At 34.5% G+C, this 19,938-nt stretch overlaps 1 protein-coding gene across 1 annotated transcript in view; it reads left to right on the plus strand.

The window, feature by feature from the left end:
* LOC150101865 (uncharacterized) overlaps positions 1-19,938 on the plus strand; it is a 207,622-nt gene that overhangs the window by 172,611 nt on the left and 15,073 nt on the right. Inside the window, exons 4-6 of the mRNA XM_090400008.1 lie at positions 5,763-5,948; positions 8,948-12,465; positions 19,601-19,904. Coding sequence (XP_090256134.1) covers positions 5,763-5,948; positions 8,948-12,465; positions 19,601-19,904 — 4,008 coding nt within the window. The remainder of the gene's footprint in view (positions 1-5,762; positions 5,949-8,947; positions 12,466-19,600; positions 19,905-19,938) is intronic.

A 19,938-nucleotide genomic window follows, 5' to 3' on the forward strand; every position in this document is an offset into this window, starting at 1 on the left:
CGAATACTCCGGTACATTTTAGAAGTAGATATCCAAACCAATGGAATTTTTCGGCAACTCATTATATGTTACGTTGTATTTTTTTTTCTTTTTCTTTGTCCCTTTCATCTGTCACCACATTCCTTTAGTCGCAATACCATCAAAAGATACCGCTTTATTGTTATCATAATCATGAGCCAAAAGATGGCGCTGGGAGTACATGGCATGACTCTAAAAGTGCAACAATGTTAAGGTCTCTACTAAGAGTGATGTTTGTTACCATATGCTAGACGATGTCTCTTCTCCATAATCATTAGCGCACAACGCACCTGTTCTATTGTGGAATGTTGTAAGGCCGGACTAGTTGATTCGGGAGGGCGTGGAACTGGTTTACCCAGCTCTACATGCGACAAGTCCAGTGACTGCGCCCTCTAGGAGTGTTGGACTAAGGTTTTCCCTTTTTAAATGTCACGTCACAGTCTAACATACCGCAGTACTTTATGACGAATAAAAAACAGACACGAGGAAGGTGTGTACATTATCCCTCTGCTCGCGCAGTTAGCTTCTCACTACACTTACCGAGATTAAATATTTCTTTTGTCTTTTGCTTACTCTGGCACACCTCGTGATATAGTTGAATGTTCCCTTTTGGTTCGAAGTCCCATATATTCTTCATCTACTTCAGAAAGTGTCAGTTTTGTTTAATATATGATAACATGTCTGTTATCCTTTCGAAGATTATTTTTTATAGCCTTTTCTCATTCTTTCTGCAACAGGAAAAGATGGCATTAGCGATTATATACTCACGAATTGGGATTATTTGGAGAGTCAGTAGATACCGGAGATAAATACTCATGTCGGTTATTGTATTGTCGGTTGTAGATTATTGTTATGGGTCAGTCAGGAACTGGAAATCATTTCCTATACACGCTTATATCGATCCTCGTGGCAAACCCTAGTAGAAACTATCGCACGATAATCTCGAATATCTGGTTGAACTGCTGAATATCGCATTTCCTATACTGACACTGCAACTTATGAAGTGCTTATGTAATTGATTTGGTAAAAGTCGAAAGAATTAAATTTTTTTTTTTTTTTATATTTAACTTAAAACTTTCAAGATATATTTAAGGATAAAAAAATTATTTAAATCTGAATAAAAATTAAAAATTAAAAAAAAAAGTGAAACGAGTAATGAATTTAGCTTTTCGGCTAGGAAGGTTAGTATTGAGTCACAAAACAAAACTCAAGACACATCTTAGTCAACGTTCAAGTATTACAATCAGGTCTCGATCTATTTACGACTACCTAAAGTGTACAACTATGTTTAACACTTTGAGAAACAATGTCCAAAATGGTATTCTTAGAAAAACTTTCAAGAATTTTACAGAAAGACCAAGAAGTTTTTATTCAGGGCTTTTAGACAACTGACACGATCTAATGAAAAAAAAAAAAAAATTAAAATTCAATTGTGGAAACCAAACCGTATTAACCAAATCCAGGATTAATTCTTCAACATACACTGGACATTCTTTGGGAAAATCCATTTTTTAAAAACGAATTATAAAGCAAACAAATTAATAGTTTGTAAATGGTGTAGATTTATCAAGTGTAAGTGAAAAAAGTAGACTTGTATATTCAGTTTCTATTATTAAAATTAAGGTGGATGAATTGAGTGAAATAAGAAGCTCCCGACTATTGAGATTTGCGAAAAAAAATTGCGTCTGTTTTACTCTGCGAATTAAAAATCAGTCAGGTTGTTGGACAGTACGATTGTTCCTAATCTCTGAAAAGCCTGGGAGGATGATGAATAGAAAGGAATTCAAATGCGGTGCTACGAGAGTCTCGACAATTTTTTGTATTAGTATAAAGAATTCCTTGAAAACTTACGAAAAGTTGAGTTCAGGATAAGATAGGAAAACCAATAGTCCAAGCAGTAATTCAAAATTTGATCAAACACTAACGGAATGCATTTTTGTACTCTAATAATAATTAATAAAATAAATGGAAATAATTTACTTTAATAAAAATGCATATTTTCTTTGCTTATTGTAGCTAAGTAATCATTTTCTCGCAGACATTTTGTTTCTACAAATGTACCGTTGGGATCTTCAAATGCATTTCAATACTTGACCATTCCAAGCAGTAGCTCTTCCATATTCAAAAATGATGAAAGATATAGTAGAAAAAACGGTTATTGGTTTATTTGAAAACCAGTCCACTTTAAACGTGATAAATATCTTTTTCATTTTAATTTATATTTAAGCATTTGAAAATATAACAGGTGTATCTCTAGATCGTTTATCTGATGTACTATTTAAATTATCATTAAAGTATCAAGAGTTATTAAATTTGATACATAACATGCCTTCGTATTTTATACGAAATGTTTACTTTCTTGCAAAAATAACATTATTTTTTCCTTTTTAAATCTCATGGACTACTCATACAAAGACAATTACTGTATTAATTAATTAAAGACTTATTTTGTAAGCTAGCCAAGTTAATAATAGTTTAATATCCAACGTTTCACTGAGTTTTTGTTACTTTCTATCGCCTACCAGTGTATTCCTTTGAAAATGCTGAGAGATATTAGTCAGTGAAACGTTGGATATTAAACTATTATTTACTTGTCTAGCTTACAAAATAAGTCTTTAATTATTAATACTAGTGGTCAAGAAAAAGGTCATGACAATTACCAATCACTGTATGTTCGCCGTACAAATCAATTATTATAACCGATTGCAAATAAATCAGTTTTAATTCTAACTATAACTGCATTAGATTTTCTAGACTGAGTACGAATCAGTCCTTTTTTTTTTTTTTAATAATTACAAATCTAAACTATTTAATCTATTACGTAGGTAATAACCACAACTCATTTAAGATTATGTTAGCAGGGCTTCTATTATGTCATAATATAAATTATTTTATTATTCTTCGCAGAAGCTAAATTAAGTTTTTAGAAGATTGATGAAGTCAAGATTATAATCAATGTTTTATGACTTGAAATTTCAAATTCTTAGCTCCGGTTACTCATGTCAATTATGTAAGTGCTACAAAACCTCGAATCTATTTTGTACTCGTTAAACATAATTACAATATTGATCGCAGTAATTTGTTAAGAACACTAAAATTGCGGCATTTTTTTATGTTGTGATACGATATCCTTCATTAATTAATCTCCAATTCATTAAATCCACATTAAACACAATAATCCGGTTGTAATTGATGCCAAGAATAATGGGGGAAAGTACTTAGTTTTCTGCCACTTGTTTTCCGGTCATCAAGAAAACAAAAACACACGATGATCAATTAAGATATTATCTAGCGTCCTTGTGTTCTTTTCTCTAAAGCTTCAAGTAATAGCCTCTTTATAAGAATTTCTTACTGCATGATATTTTTGCTAATCAAATGTTCATTATGCGCCCCCCCCCGCTGTCTTTTGACTATCGATCAAAGCAGGTTCCTAATTGCCCACACAATAGTTTTTCTTCGAAAGCGTGTCGGATAGAAAATTATTAAAATAAATCATCTTTTCTGCTGCACTGCTTGTCCACCTTGCTCTATAAACACTCCAGAAAGATTATTTAAATAAACGATTTGTCTTAGTAAAAAATCAAGGCCAAAACAGCAAGTTTGGTATAATAAGCCTACGAGAAATCCATTAGCTACCGAGTAACTTCAGGTGGCGTTAATATTTCCTATTAAACGATCTATACAAGGATACAAAACGCTTTACAAAATAGTTTTAATTGTGAGCTACACTTTCCCCTCCCCCCCCCATAAAATGTTGACGTACAGATAATTAAAGATTTGTTAAACTAGCAGCAACAATGACATCTATGATACGTTAGGGGAAGACTTGCAACTGCCATGCACATTGTATCATTAAAAAGGACTGATACAGGTTTTATTGCCCCAGGATTTGACACGTGTTTCACTTTTATCCTTCTTTGCAGCCAAGACAGGCTAAAGGAGATGAAAAAGTGTAGTGGTACCGCCCCTTTATACAGTAACAGTGGAATGGATTCGTAGAGGATAGGTCATCTTGAGTTCATAGAAATTCTTACTTTATAAAACTGGTTCAGACTGCTCTGCCTGAAGTAAAAATAAATAAAAATGAAATGCAGTATATACCTTCTAATTACGTGCAGACATTCTAGTTTTAAAGGGACATGCAATCTTCCACGAACGTTTGTAGTCCATAGAGCACCATCACAAGTGGGAAATAAAGAAGAACTGAAAGACAGGTAATTATTTTACAGCATCAAGCATTCAACTGCTTCCTTTTCGTTTTCTTTATGGTGATGTCAAAATGTAAGTTTCCCGTTAAGAATAAGTCAATAGGAAAAAAAAAAAAATTAAACTTTGTCAGCAGCTTCAATTTTTTTTCCTGTTTCGTTTATTTGATTGTGAGAATCTGTTTTGAGAATGAAACGCATTACTTTTACTGATAATGTTACTATTAATAACGCCTACTAATAATGTTATTTGTAGATTAATTCAAGAGGACAATTTTTTTCATTTTAAAACATGTAATTGATAGGAGAATCCCGCCACAAAAACATGACTATCTACCTCAGTTATTAGTAGAAAAGACAAAAAAAAAAAAAAAAAGAGTAGGAAGTAGATAGGTGAACTGACTTGGTGTTAAGCCTATACAGTGTGATGAAATAAGTAATGTAGCATTTCTTATTTTAAAAACGAAACGTGCTTTGTATAAATTCATGCCCTCTCTGCCTGTACTGCTAGTATTTTATTGTAATGCTCTGTATACTGTTCTTTTCTGTTTGTTCTGGCGATGGCAGAAGGCTGCATCGCCCAGAATAAGTAACATTATTAGCTGATGAGAAATGTAAAGTGCCACTTCTCATGAGGAAAAAAAAAAAAAAAAAAAAAAATCAGGAAAATCCAAGAAGCTAAACGTCAAGAGATCAATGCGAAAGACTATCTGCCCATAAGCCAACCAGCATAAGATTATATTGGTGTAAAGAACGTTATGACGTTAATTCGACGGAGCAGGATGAAAAAACGCAAAGAGTTAAAACTGAAGGATGGGTCGAAAATAAACGCACTGTAATTATTAAACGTGACTTTTAAGTAAGGAAATAACAGTCAATAAGTCCAAACAATTACAAAAAATAGTTAATTATGACAAGCAAATCAACCAATATTATTTTCCATAAAGGACATAAACGCAGTCCATCAGATCTGTTTTTAACAGCTCGGATGTAGAACCAAAACATATTTTGCAATGCTATTTTTTCTAAAAACAAGATCTAGAAAAAGTTCCCATAATCTATGATTAGAATCAAATCTATGTGGTCTTCCTTTTGCCGATTGTGTCATGGATGCTATCACGACGCTATGCGTAAAATTAATTTTTCTTAAAAAGAGATTTATTTTGTATTTAATATATAGGAAAAGCGAATGAACGCTTAACAACAAAACTTATTATTATTTTTTTTTTAATATGATGAATAAGATTGAGATGTTATATTTAAGCGCATTGAAATTGTTATTCTAGCATGTTTTATTACTCATTTTACTAATAATGCTATCTCTGCATTTATATTTCAATCTAAGTTGAATAAATTATTTGTATTTGTACACAGTCTGTTTGCCTAGACTATATTCGGAATTTTCAGAACAGTACTATACAACACGTTCTATTAATGAGAGAATGATGGAAAAAATATTAATATTTCTGATCTTAGCTGAAAATATTCTAGCCTTATTTCTCCTTCTCGCCTACTTAAATCTTTTTTATTGCTTAACAGAAGAGATCACATCTCCTGACCTCCAAAGCGGGTCGGTCTCCATTACCGCCGTAGACCCATTGCCAACCAATCATCTAGAAAAACCATCACTGTGCCAAGATAACGAGCTGATTTCAACTTCTGTCGAAACCGCCCATCCTAATGTTCAGAATGTTCAAATAAATCCTTGCAGCGAGAGGGACCAAGGTAAGGAGAAATTCTAAACTCTGACATAAATTATCAATATTACTTTAGTCCTAGTTTTAGCTTGAACTGGAAGGAAGCCGAACAAAGAAAACAAAATCAACTAAATCAAAGCGAGAATAAAAGAACTGCTAAAAATGAATGACTACTATTGTAACTACTACAGTTAATATAAATATAATAGCAGTTAATAATACATATTAACTTCTCCATGCGAGTTTATGTTGCACCTTATTTTTTTTCCCTTCGACGAACATTACTACATTGCTATTTTATTACGACAGCATTTAGCATTATAATTTGATATTTCATTTAATCACAATAATAAAAATAAATACCTTCTTATGAATAAATACGTTCTGTAGATCATATTTTCTATTGCTTTTAAACACATTTGTTTTCAAACGTACTCTTGCAATAACGTTGGCGTTTATTGCTGCTGGCTTGTCCTTAGAAAAATATGAGATTATTACTGCATTAATTTAAATAATGTTTGCTAATTAATCCAAGGGAGTTATAAAAATGCAGGTAATTGAAGATAACCATTTTTTTAGTAACATGAGAGAAAAAAAAGCAGAGAAAATGCCAACTTTGTAGTTTGAAGCACTAATCGAAAATGGCACCTTAAGTATTAATGACGTCATTTTGGTATCGTCTGCTTTTTCGTTCATCTTTATGCCCACCATTTCTGCTTGGCGCATGTTGATTTTTCTTTGGTTTATATTAATACGGTCCATTCGTTGGCGGCATAATAATAACAGATATTTATTATATATGAAAATTACACGCGATCTTGGAGAAGGACTGTATAAAGCAAATACTTGTCTACCAGGTTGTTATAATCTCTGAATCCCACATTTACTTTAATTCAGGGTAGCAATAAGCATCGATTGGGTTGGATTAATTTGAATAAACTGCCGAAGCATCTAAAGCTATAACGCCAACTACATCTTCTGGCTAGTTGCTTGTTTTGTTAGATAAAACACTCGATTTTCCGGGAGAGAAAATAGGAGACCTCGCCTTTAGAAGAGCAGGTATGAAGGTTCTTCATTCCCTAGACGGGATTCAAATCTCTTTCCGATTAAAAGGCATTGCCGATGCCCAGAGACAGTGTTATGGAAGCTTTAGCAAATAACCCAAGGAGCATAAGTAGTTATGGCTTCTTTTACAAGCTGCAAATTACTTCGCCAAAAAAAAGAACTAGGCTTTACGTTTTGCTATTAAAATCTTTCATAAGTTTTTGTTGGGATAAGAAGAATGTATTATGGCTTTTATTGCCTTGGTTCTAATCTAAAATAAACACACCAATCAAGATTTTTTTACCTTTCGGAGATTATGTGAACAGGACGAGAAATAATAGAGATCTTTGAGTGTTTTCTACAAGATGGAGCCACCTGTCATACTTCTAATGAATGTCTCGCTTGGCTCAAACAAATATTTCCTAATCGCTTGTCTGCAGGAGAATTGAATTTTCGTTCACCTTCTCCTCTTTCTCACATTATCTGACTTGTCACCCTTGGATGATTTATAATTCGAGAAGGGGGGGGGGAGAATAGTTAAAGCGAAATTATTTCGTCTGAAGAGAACGACAGTTACTGATTTCAAAAGTGTATTTATTCCTGTACCTAAAATTATCTTTGAGTTACGCAACACACGCACACGCACTTTAGAAATAATGTATAATCTGTCATGGAATATAAAGAAAGTGCTCACACTAAGCCCTTAGTCGATGTTATAAAGTTGAGGATTACACAAGTATGGTAATGCTATCAAATTACAATGGTTGGTTTTATTTACCATCTTTATGGTCCAAAATGCATTCGTAACCAAATATTTTAGTTGTAACGGATTGTTTTTTTACTTCCTTGACTCCAATCACTTGGAGTTTTGTTTTTTTAATTTAAATTAGTTTTCATTTTTTATTATTTTTCAGGCTTACCATAAAACAGAATGATATTTCAATTATTATTATTATTATTATTATTATTATTATTATTACGTGCAAAGCAACTGGACTATGAGATCGCATGACCTATTCGATTATCATTACATATATATTATAATTACATATACTATAGAAGATTACATCGCCTGAATCTGTGATGGTTTGGGAAATTGTGATCTTAACTTTAATAGTTCTTTTATTAATTTTTTTAAGTGCCCAATAGTGTTACAGTTTTAACTCTAGGCATATACTCGCGGCTGCATATATTAGCTATTTTCATCATCATCATCATCATCATCATCATTATTATTATTATTATTATTATTATTATTATTATTATTATACAAACACCTCCTGGAGTCAAGACCCATATCGGTCGTTCATATTCAAATTTCCGTTCTTGTTCTTCTTCACACTGATGTTTTACGAGATATAAAATCAGTCAGTACAGGCGAACCCCTTTGGTCGGAAAGACCTGGGTTCGATTCCAGTCCGTGACGTGAGGAACCTTTATCTGGTCTCTTTCGGCGTGAGTAAGCTGGTCTCCTACGGAGGTAGAGTTTTTTTTTTTTTTCACTCGGAAACTCTGGTTTTTCGTCCCCCATAACATCAAAAGCCTCTCCGTGAACACATTACAGTCATGAATACGTCCCAGCCATATGCCGGTTCCGACCCCGGATAAAATTGGGGGGTTGGGGAAAGCAATGGTGAACTACCCTATTATAACTACCCTGCAAAAATCTCACCAGGAATACTTTGTGGGCAATGCCTACAAAGCCACCTACGGCTTTGTAGGAAAAATGCAGGAACATGTATTTTTAGCATTCAAGAGATTTTAGTAGTTTTTGTAGATAACCATGGAAGTTTAGCGTCATCAAATAGTTCATACTGTCCAGTTCAGGAAATAATAGGGTACTAAGAAATTCCACTAAGTATATAACTAGAATATTTAAAAATAATAATAATAAATATTAAGTTTCAAGAGAATGTACCATCCATACTCCTTTTATTATTATTTTTTATCGGGTGTTTATTTTGTTTTATTCGTGTCTTTTAGCTCCAACCTGTCAGAAAGATGAGGAGTCGGGGATAATGTACCAATTAAAAAAAGAAATTCCTGCTACAAATGTTCGTTCTCCACCGCCACTCTTCAAAAGACAGCCTCCAGACGGAGATGAGTTTCCTCCCAACTATGCAGACCCGGTGTCAACCATCGTCGTGACTCAACTTCAAGACGCCAACGAAATCTACGATGTCATAAATGACAAGCATTCCTCGTGCGAAGATTCAGGAGTTTTTCTCGAAGACATCCAAGATCCAGTTGCCACACTTCTGCATGCAGAATTTTCCGGTGAAGCCATAGATTGTCAGGATAGTACAATGAGACAGTTTAACATTAAGTCCCAAGGAAGTCTTGAATCGGACGGAGAAAGTAGGAGCGATACAGGGGTGACATCCACTTCTACAGACTCCGCAGATGAACTGGATGTGATTCCATCGCTTACAGGTATGATGTCTAATTCGCCTTGTGCTTCGTCTTCCCCATCTCACGCTTCTTACAATGTGCCAATCAATCCAGGAAAATATTCTACCCACAATTCGGACCGAGAACTCGGTAAACTTTATTCGGAATTTCCATATGTACATAATACAGGAGATCAGATGAATTACATACTCACCACCAGTGACAATGCTAAAGGTCTATCCTCTAACACTGCAGCTATACGCGATCCAAGAGTCTCCATTCAAACCGAGGATAAGTGTTCGAATCTTCACAAGGATTGGTTGCGATGGAAGAGCGAAGAATCGCTTCTTTCAGAAGAAAGGAAGTGGGCTACTTTGCCCAGTAGGTATAAAGAAAAGCCCATCAGTGTCAAAGATCGTATTGCAATGTTTTCCGAAATAGAAAACGTTGCTCAATCCACTGTTTCACCTCAGAAATCTCCAGTTTCAAAAGGTGAACAATGTATAAAACATGCCACTTCTATAGACTCTCTTTCTGACAGAAACAATTCGGCTTCTTGTCATCCAAAAGAGAACTTTATGTTAAATAACGATGGACGATCTTATAGCATGTGCAATGTATCAGCCATGTCTGCAGCCATCGTCTCGCATCACGTGAATGGATTAACCAACAACGAACACAATGAAAAACAGCAACCCGAAGTGTCAAATGGACCAAACGTAGCCACATCCAAAAAATACAACTTCGGCACTCTTACAGGAGGTACAGCTCGTTCGGAAGATTTGGACAAGAAAATGCTGACTATTTTAGATGCGAAGAAAAATTTATCTAAACTCAAAGGACTCGTAATTCCTGATAAACCACCCCAATTCTCTTCTTTAACAAAGGCGCTACCAACCATCGTAAGTTCCGATTCTGTTTTACCTACAAAAGCCGAAACAAACTCTCTAAATAATGTCAGGAATAAGTTTGACTCATCGACAAATGTACTTGGCGCATCAACTAATGGAATTCATGAAGAAACAGAAAACAGAATGAATAAAGAAGACTTACCTAAACCTAGCCTTCTATCTGAACCTCCATGGAAAAATGGTAGTTGTAACTTACCCAAATATTCCCCTGCTTTCAAACGTCGTACTCTAGAGCTTCCACGTGGGATGTCTTCTTCCCTATCTCCAACACCACCGTCTTCCATTACCTCTCCAGTATCTCCTCCTCCTTCTTCACCATCGAGTGTATGCAGTTCAAATGCATCTTCATCTTCAACCAAACAGAACATATTTCAATTTTCCTTATCTCACAGCAAACCGGTGAACCCCGTTCTCCCTGAAAAGCCAATAATGTCTCCCCCATCCCTCTCATCCGATGCAGAATGCGAAGGGGAGACTACCGAAGAAAGTCAACCATCTTCAGCATTATCTACTCAACAGTATTTAGGTAAAAGCGAGAATGTGTATCAAGAAATCAATATGCCTCTAGATAGAGCTGAAATTCAGACAGCTAACAATTCTTTTAAAACACCTTCTCATTTATTGAAATCTTGTAATAACAATATCGTGGAAAAGGATAACCTGAACCGAGATGCTGTTCGTAGCTCCAAGTCCAATAACAGTTGTCCTAAACCTGGGGAAGAAAATAATGTAAATGCATTGCAAAGGTTAGACTGCTTAATCAGCTCTAGTTCCTATGGTAACGGCAAAGATTCTAACGATAAAAATTCCAGTGATGGAAAAGGAAGTGGAAGTTCAGTTCAAGCAATGTCATCAGATAAAGCACCGGAAGTTGTCGGTAGGTTCCGGGCACAACCTATATGTGTTGGAACAGAAGAAAAACCATCCAGTGGCATTCACAACGATAATATGAACAACAGTCAGGTGCTTGAAAGAAAATCATCCTCAAATATCAGTACAAATGGAACTCAGAGGTTTCCGATTCAGAAAGATTCAGGAGTGAGTATTAACGGGTTTACTGAATCTCGAGAAGATGTATTCAGGAGACAGAAAGATAACTATAATCATCAGAGATCCCCAACATCGAATATAAGAGAAGGAGTATGCAGTTCTCCTTCTAGACATGGTGAACGTTCTCGATGTCGAAATGAAGAATCCCAAGATACCTCCGAAACTTGCGAAAAACCTGTCGATCCAGATTTGAAACCTAGACGTCTTAGTCAACAACGGACAGTATTGCGAAATGGCCTGGACAGTACAGATAGCGTTCGCAATTTTAGGGCTTTGGCAGAACAATGGCAACAGCGAGCTGCCGAATCACCCGAGATTAAATCGCCCACCCTTGTTCCAACTCCGTGTGCAAAGAAGGAAAGATCCAATCAGCAGAATGGAAATGTGAAACTTCCACCCTCTCTTTTGCCCAGAAATGCCGAACCAATAATCCATGAACGGAAAAAGAGTGCCCCCTCTGCATCTCTCCATACGAACGGAGTCAAGATGAGAGAAGGAAGAGCCTCAATGACACGCCCCCTATCGTTGATCGAGGATAAAAACAAGTTGGACACCTTCTGGTCCAGCGGGGGATATTTTAAGAGGAATGGTCACACAGACCTTAGTAAAAGTCTTCACAAAACTGCTTATAGTAGAGATTCTCTAGATTTGTTAGGAACTAGAGGGAGGTCGCTATCATCCAACAAATCCATCAGTGTTAGTGATATCCGGAAGACCTTCGAAACGCAATGTCAGAATGTCGCCAGCTCATCCAAGATCTTTCTTCGGCGTTCCACCGAAGATCCCGGAACTCTTCCACTACGGAACAGCCGAAGTCAAAGTACCTTAATAGAGCACAGAAGGATATCATCTATCGACTCAACTGCTAGCGAATCAGATCTAAACACCCCTCTCCGTTATGGGTCAGTGGGGTCGTTGAACTCGGTGACCCCAGATCAGTATGGTTCCGTGACCTCTCTAGCGTCCACGACCAGCCTTATTTCACCTCAAGAATTGCAACAGCTTATCGATGAAGCTAATCAGTCGCTGGAAGAGGCCGGAACTCCTGCACACGAAATCAATGTAGTCGTGTTGCACAGGGAAATGCCGGGAGGTAGCATTGGCATAACCTTGGCTGGAGGGGCGGATTACGAAGTAAAAGAAATAACAGTAAGTTGAAGTTTATATTTTGATCGTCTGTCCTTCCTTTGTGGCTAACACATTTAATATCTTCCATAATATTAATTTTTATTTATTTATGCATTATTTTTATTTATTACAAATGTAAATATCTTACAACAAAACCATAGAATTAGCACTGAATTTTCGGTAGTATTCGGTCTTATTTAATTAAAAAAATATTTAATATCTGGTGTCAATGCATATCACTTAAAACACGCATTGCCAAGAGCGCTGTTCATTCAGAGATTTCTTTCTTTCTGTTATTTTATTTATTATATATTTTGTGCATGTGTATGCCATTGTGGTTTGAGGAATCAGAATTTAAACTCAAAATTAAATGGACATTTATTATTATTATTATTATTATTATTATTACACAACAACCATATTTAATCACAGAAAAAAATTATTATTCCAAACACATTTCACAGTTGTTAATAATAGATCTGACCATTAAATTCTGTAGATGAATGAAAAATCATGAATATTAATCCTGTTATTTATACCGCACTTCTATTCGTATATCACTACACGTCATGTCATGGCAAGCCGTACTAGAAAAATTAACTATCAGTCAGACGAATAAATGAGCGCGTGCTGCAGTAGGAATTTAACATTGTCACGTGAATCGCATCTCGTGAATGTACGTTGGCCTTGTGCGCTGCTTTGTCATTTCCGGATATAAAATCAAGTCACAAGCAGCAATTTGCTGTGTAGGCCGCTATGGCGATAAGGTAATCCACCGTAACACTGTATTTCATTAGTTGCGATATTTGCAGACCTCGTTTTGGCATTAGAATGTTGGGTGCACTGTTTAGTCATTTAGCCATAGTAATTAAGGGTAAACCGTGTATTCAGTGCACTTACTGCCCATAGGGGTAAAAATAATTGACGTACCTTGCTAGAACATACTGAATCTAATTTGTTTTGGTAACGACTTCTATGCTAACTGTTATTGCCTCCATAAATTCACTTCAGTTACAGAATAAACATATACCGAAGTTTTTTTTATTTTTATTTTTATTTATTTTATTTTATTTTATTTTATTTTTAGTATTACTTAGCACCAAGCTACTGTTCGTAATACCTTGAATGACAGAGAAATAATCTGCAGAAAATTTGATAAACCTCTTCTATGTACAATAAATAAATAGTAAATTTCTGAATTGATAAAATATTGAATCTAATACTAATATTTAATATATTTTTGCATATTGAATTTTCTTGTATATTTTTATTAGTAACTTCTATCCTTTATTCGCACAGTAATACTCTCTATATCTATTTTAAAAATAATATAAAAATATTTGGTAGCTTATTTGAGACTTGGCAACTTGCATATTATTTTCATACTATTTAAAAAAAAATTAAATATTATTTCATACTATTTAAAAAATTATTTCTCCAGGAAATAAAATAAAAATGTAAAAATTTTATCTTCCTCTTTCTGATCTCATTCAGTAAGCTTCTCTTTTTTTTGTTTGTTTTTTTTTCCCATTTCTTTTCCGATTTTTTTTCCCATGTTTTCCGAGGTGAACAATTATATTGACTTTTCTATTGGTATGGTTTTTCATGTTAAGAACGACTGTTTTGGTTATCTGTATTCTTTTGATTTCTTGTTCACGCACACCCATATATATGTAGATATAAAAATATAAATATAGATGTAAATGAAGGAATACGTACACCTACGGTAGATGTAAAATTATATATGTAAATATGAATATTGAGACAAAAATATAAATATAAACGTTAATCAGTTACTTAGAAATTACACGCAATATATACATTGCATACAATGAAATATGTAGGAAAGAAATTACCTCCCTGGCGGGTTACTATTGAAAGGAAAACGCAAACACACACACACACACACACACACACACACACACACACACACACACACACACACACACACACACACACACACACGCACATGACGGAAGGAAAGAAACTTTGCTGACATACGTTGTGAGACCTATAGGTAGTGTATGAATAACTGTTTGGGCCTCCTGAGATGAGTCAACGGACTCTATGGATGATCCAGTATAATAATAATAATAATTATTATTTCTAAAACTAGTTGTAGTAAACAATAGCCCTATTGTGCATTAAGTCATCTTACTAGGCACTACTAGAGTTTGTAACTGAATAAGACTTTTACTGTAAATTTTATGGATGAAACACGAACTAGCTAAAATTATGCTAGAAATATACTTGGTTGGATTTGATTATTCCTTAACTATTACTGCGCAATCATTTTGCTAGCTTTGAAGATGTCAGTGTTATACAGAGCAGTGGTCTCCAGACTTTTTTGATCGCGTACCCTCAAGACAGAAAAAATAAATAGCACGTACCCCCAATTGATTGAGCAAAAATCTATTGTAATAAGTATTATAAAGAGGAAATATTCCTTGTATTATCATATAATCATTAAAAACGCTAGATATTTTTACACATTATTTTTATTATTAACAGCTTACAAACATATAACAAGCCAAACGGCTATTTTACCGGCGCCATAAGTTAAGTTTAAGGGGGATGGTATATCCCGTATTATTCTACAGCCGGGTACGAAACTCGGTACGAAAATCCTAGAGTTTCATGCCGAAAAAAACTATCGGAGCCCAAGTGTAAGTAATCACTTGGGTAGTACAACACCAGGGCAACTCGGAGCAAAGGTGGAGCAAGATCCATTGATGAGACCTCAAAAAGAGTTGAAACAAGTCTGGGTAGTGACCTCTTCTCATAATGTAAAACAGTAATACATCTCCTAGGAGGTGCGTTTTACATTATGAGAGAATATTAAGGACAGTGACGAAGCTTGCTCCACCTTTGCTCCGAGTTGTCCTGGCGTTGTACTACCCAAGTGATTATTACTTACACTTGGGCTCGCCGATAGTTTTTTCGGCATGAAACTCTAGGATTTCGATCCGAGTTTCGTATCCGGCTGTACAATAATACGGGATTTACCATCCCCCTTAAACTTAGCTTACAAACATATTTATTACAATATTTAATGTGAATGGCCTTGCATTTCTTTCATAATTTCTTGAAATTCTGGTTTGATGGCTTCTGATACTGCGATACGTTGCTTCTTTAAGTTATCTGCAATGATTTCTATACGTCTACCAATAGTATTTGCTGATAAAGGAATACATTTTAGTTTATCTGCACATTCTTTTCCATGGATTATTTCTACCATTTTTATGGCGGTTGGGAGTACAAGTGTTTCCCCAATGGTGTGTGGCTTTTGGTCTTTTGAATGAGAATTAAGAATGCAACCTCAAGAGATGCTTCCAAATATTTATCGTTAATTTTAGTGACTTTTTTTAAGTTGTTGGATTGAGAATTACATGTCTTCAAACATCGTTCAAAGAACTGTAAAGATTTGTGTTCATGTTCAGGAGGTTTAGTTTTTAAGTGTCTTACTAATAATGACGGTTTCATACTTTCATTACATAGCGTGTCTTGACACAATACACATGTAGGACGCGGTTCATTGTTGACTATCGTCGATGTAAATCCCCATTTGGAGTAGTCTTCTTGATAATTTCGAACTTTCTTGGGCAAGGTTTTGTTAAGTTTCGAATTAATGTTTTTATCACTTAATTTGTTTGACTGATAACGAACTTGTTTGAATAGAAGAATCAATCCTATCTTTTCCTTGTTGTTCGTCTGATGTAGAAGTACTATCATAATTATCTTCAATTCGCGGTTTCTTTGGAGGAAATTTTTTTAACCATTTATCCATTTTGTGAGGGTTAATTTGTAAAATTTAAATATAATTCATTTACTATTGCTAATATCAAACACTTTTAAAAAATGTAAGCAATTTCGATAATATAAGCACAAAAAGGCGTTGGAATTGCACAGAAACAATATATACTAAAAAATCGTTAAACTTACTACTAATAGTCAAATAATTAATACAACTGTGGTGCCATCTGTAGACAGCAGGATAACTAAGCAATTTTCCTTCTCTAGTTGGGCTTGTCAACACTAGGATGCTCTACAAACAATGACAATGATAAGAAGTAAGAGATTTACTCCCTAGTTTTAAAAAACATGACAGCTTTGCCACGGACGATTATGTTGGACGATCGCCCAATTTGCGCTACTCGCAAATTTAAGTTTACAGGATCTTTATAACGTCTTTGTCTATATTAGATATATGTTTAATTGATGAAAGAAAGTAATATTCTTTATCTTAAATTAATTACTTAATTTTTTTCCTATGAATATAAAACTTTTATTGACGTACCCCCACGTATTGACTCGCGTACCCCCTGGGGTACGCGTACCCCACTTTGGAGACCAGTGATCTAGAGAAATATTAACTTTATTAATATTAAGCTTTTTTTCTAATTCTTGTTTCTAATTATTTTTCTAATTCATAATACATCTGGTGAATGTACGAAGGTGGTCTGAAAAGTTCTCGGCCTAACAATGAAAAAAAGAATTTATAATTTCAAAATTATTTTTATTTTGAAATTATAAATCCAAGTCTCATCCATAGTAATAAATCGACGCACAAAATCAGTTTTATTCTCGTAAAAACGCTCCAACACTGTTCAGAGATTTTCATGCGAGTGCGTTTTTGATCTGCTGTGAGCAAACGCGGCACCCATCTTGCGCAAAGTTTTTTCATTTGCAATTCTTTATGCAAAATATATCCCACACGTTCTTTTGAAATGCCTTTAGTCCCAGCAGTTTCACGCACTTTGACTCGCCGGTCATCCAATACCATATCGTGCACTTGATCAATGATTTCTGGTGTTGTTACACTTTCTGGACGTCCTTCACGTGGATCATCTTCAGGGCTGGTACGGCCACATTTAAAAAATGAAAAAGAAAAGTGCCCATAAACTTTTCTGAACTTCGAATGAATTTCTTTTGGAGTTAAACCTTCTTTTACAAAGAATTTTATATCCGCACGATACTCAATATTATCCATTTCAAGGGATACAGACAACACTTTTGCTTCAGACAGCTGTATAAAAGAAACTACTTGATAGAATGACTTGCAATTTCATATGAATGCTTAGGACAGATGTACCAACTTAGGAAAATAAAATAAATCTTGCCTTCTATGGTCGAGGCCGAAAACTTTACAGACCACCCTCGTATTATGATCAGTACGGGCTTTTTATGTGTAACAGTTTTATTTCAGTCAGTTATTAAAATACTTCTTTTTTTTTTTTTCTGACTTCATTTTTCGCATTACCGATAGATATCAAAACCAATTTATTTTCTATTAGAATTATCTATTTACATTTATCTCAAGTTAACAAATGAAAGTCAATTCAACGAATTTTTATTTTCCTATGCAGTGTTTAAGTTTTACAACAAAAAAATGTTACGGTTTTAATGTCTTATTTTGGAAGGAAAAAAAAAAAAAAGAAAGGGAAAGAAAAACGCACTGCTTTGGTAAACGGTTTTCATGATCTAAAGCCCCCTCCCCCACCAAAAAAAGTATATAAAACGGGCAGATTTAGCAATATATAAATAGCCTTGTTCAAACTCTTGATTGTAAACATGGTCCGGTTTTCCCATGGTTAAATGGAAAAGTTGCACAAAACATGTTTAGCTGTTGCTGTTGTAGGCTCACCTTTGTATACCGGATAAACAAATAAACATTTGTCTGATCTCATTTGTCTAAGTTGTTTACATATGAAATTACATTAAAAATACAGAACATATGGGGAAAACAATTTTGTACATATAAAATGATTCTTTTTTATTTGGTCGCGGGCTACTTAAACGACTTCGAGTAGTTAAATGAGAAAATTGTTCTTTTGGAGATTTCTAGTGGACATTCCTCGTCGATAAGTTCCATTGGCTGTCAGTGTTTCGTCTATCACGGCAATAATCGACGAAAGATTCCTTATTATATTTAATTTTTTTTTAACATTTTATTATTTCTCAGATAAATTACATACATTATATGAAGACAATTATGCATAACAAATACTTTCTCGTACATAAAGTTTTTTTTTAAAAATAATAATAACAATAATTTACAACATATATTATTATAATATTCATAATGATGATTATTACAGATGTTTCTTTGCAATTTTACACTCTATATATACAATATCAATGGATACAATCACTCTCTATTGCATACTTTTGTTACAGTTATTACATACATTGGATTACATATGATACATTACTTACATTTGTTTACATATGATACTTACATTACATACATTTGATTACATATCATACATTACTTACATTTAATAGAAAGGGGGATGGTAAATCCCTTTATGTTTTTATAGCCGGGTAGGAAACTCGGATCTAAAACCCAGCTCCTAAGAGATGTATATATATTGTTTTACATTATGAGAAGTATCCGGCTATAAAAACATAAAGGGATTTACCATCCCCTTTTCTATTAACATATTCGCCGGGAAAATAGCCTTTCGGCTTATTAAATTAGTAATTACTTACATTTGTTTACATGTGATATTTACATTACGTACATTGGTTTACATATAATACATACATTACATACTTTGGTTTACATGTGATACGTACATTACATGCATTTGGTTACATATGATACATCTTGGATGAGAACTAATTTTTTTTTGCTTTCATCCTCGAAGCTTATATGCAAGCTTATCTCAGGATGACACCAGTTGGTTATTATTTATTGGGTTTTTTTTTGCTGTGTCGGGAAGCTACGAAATCTATGATTGAGAAATTCGCGCGCGCGCGCTCACACACACACACACACACACACACACACACACACACACACACACACACACACACACACACACACACACACACACACACACACACACACACACACACACACACACACACACACACTAATAATAATAATAATAATAATAATCGTATTTGTATTTCAGTTAATTTATTTCTATTAATAAATGCTCTTTTATAAAATAGGTTTCTACAGTACTATTATTTATCTCTTGAGTACATGCGGTATTCATTCCTAGAACGTCTGTTTCATTTATGAGCGAATTCTTGGTAAAGCGGAAATATTTTTTTCACTTCCGGTTTCTTAACTACAATTTATGAATGTAATTAATATCAGTTTTTGTTCAATTTGTATTGCTCTGAATTATTATGTTCTTCGTAGGTACATAAAGTGATCAGTGGTAGCCTTGCAGATAGAGATGGCAGAATTAAAAAGGGAGACCGCGTAATCTCAATAAATGGTCGTCACTTGAAAGGCATTACTCACAGAGAAGCCTTAGAAATATTAAAAGCTCCGAGACCAGAAGTAGTTCTCGTACTCTCTCGACAAAGACAAGATAATGCAACCAATGGCAACACAGGAAAAAGCAAGATTTCAGCACAGGAACCAGGAAATGATGTCTCTGTAGTCCGACACGAAGGAAATGCGAAATATGCCACTGAAGACTGTAATAGTAATAGGCAGGGTGAGTGAATTTCTTGATTTAGCGAAATCAATAC

The sequence above is a fragment of the Typopeltis vanoorti genome, chromosome 11 (assembly GCF_054136105.1).
Source record: "Typopeltis vanoorti isolate ZY-2024b chromosome 11, IOZ_Tvanoo_1.0, whole genome shotgun sequence".
In the NCBI taxonomy this organism is placed as follows: Eukaryota; Metazoa; Arthropoda; class Arachnida; order Uropygi; family Thelyphonidae; genus Typopeltis; species Typopeltis vanoorti.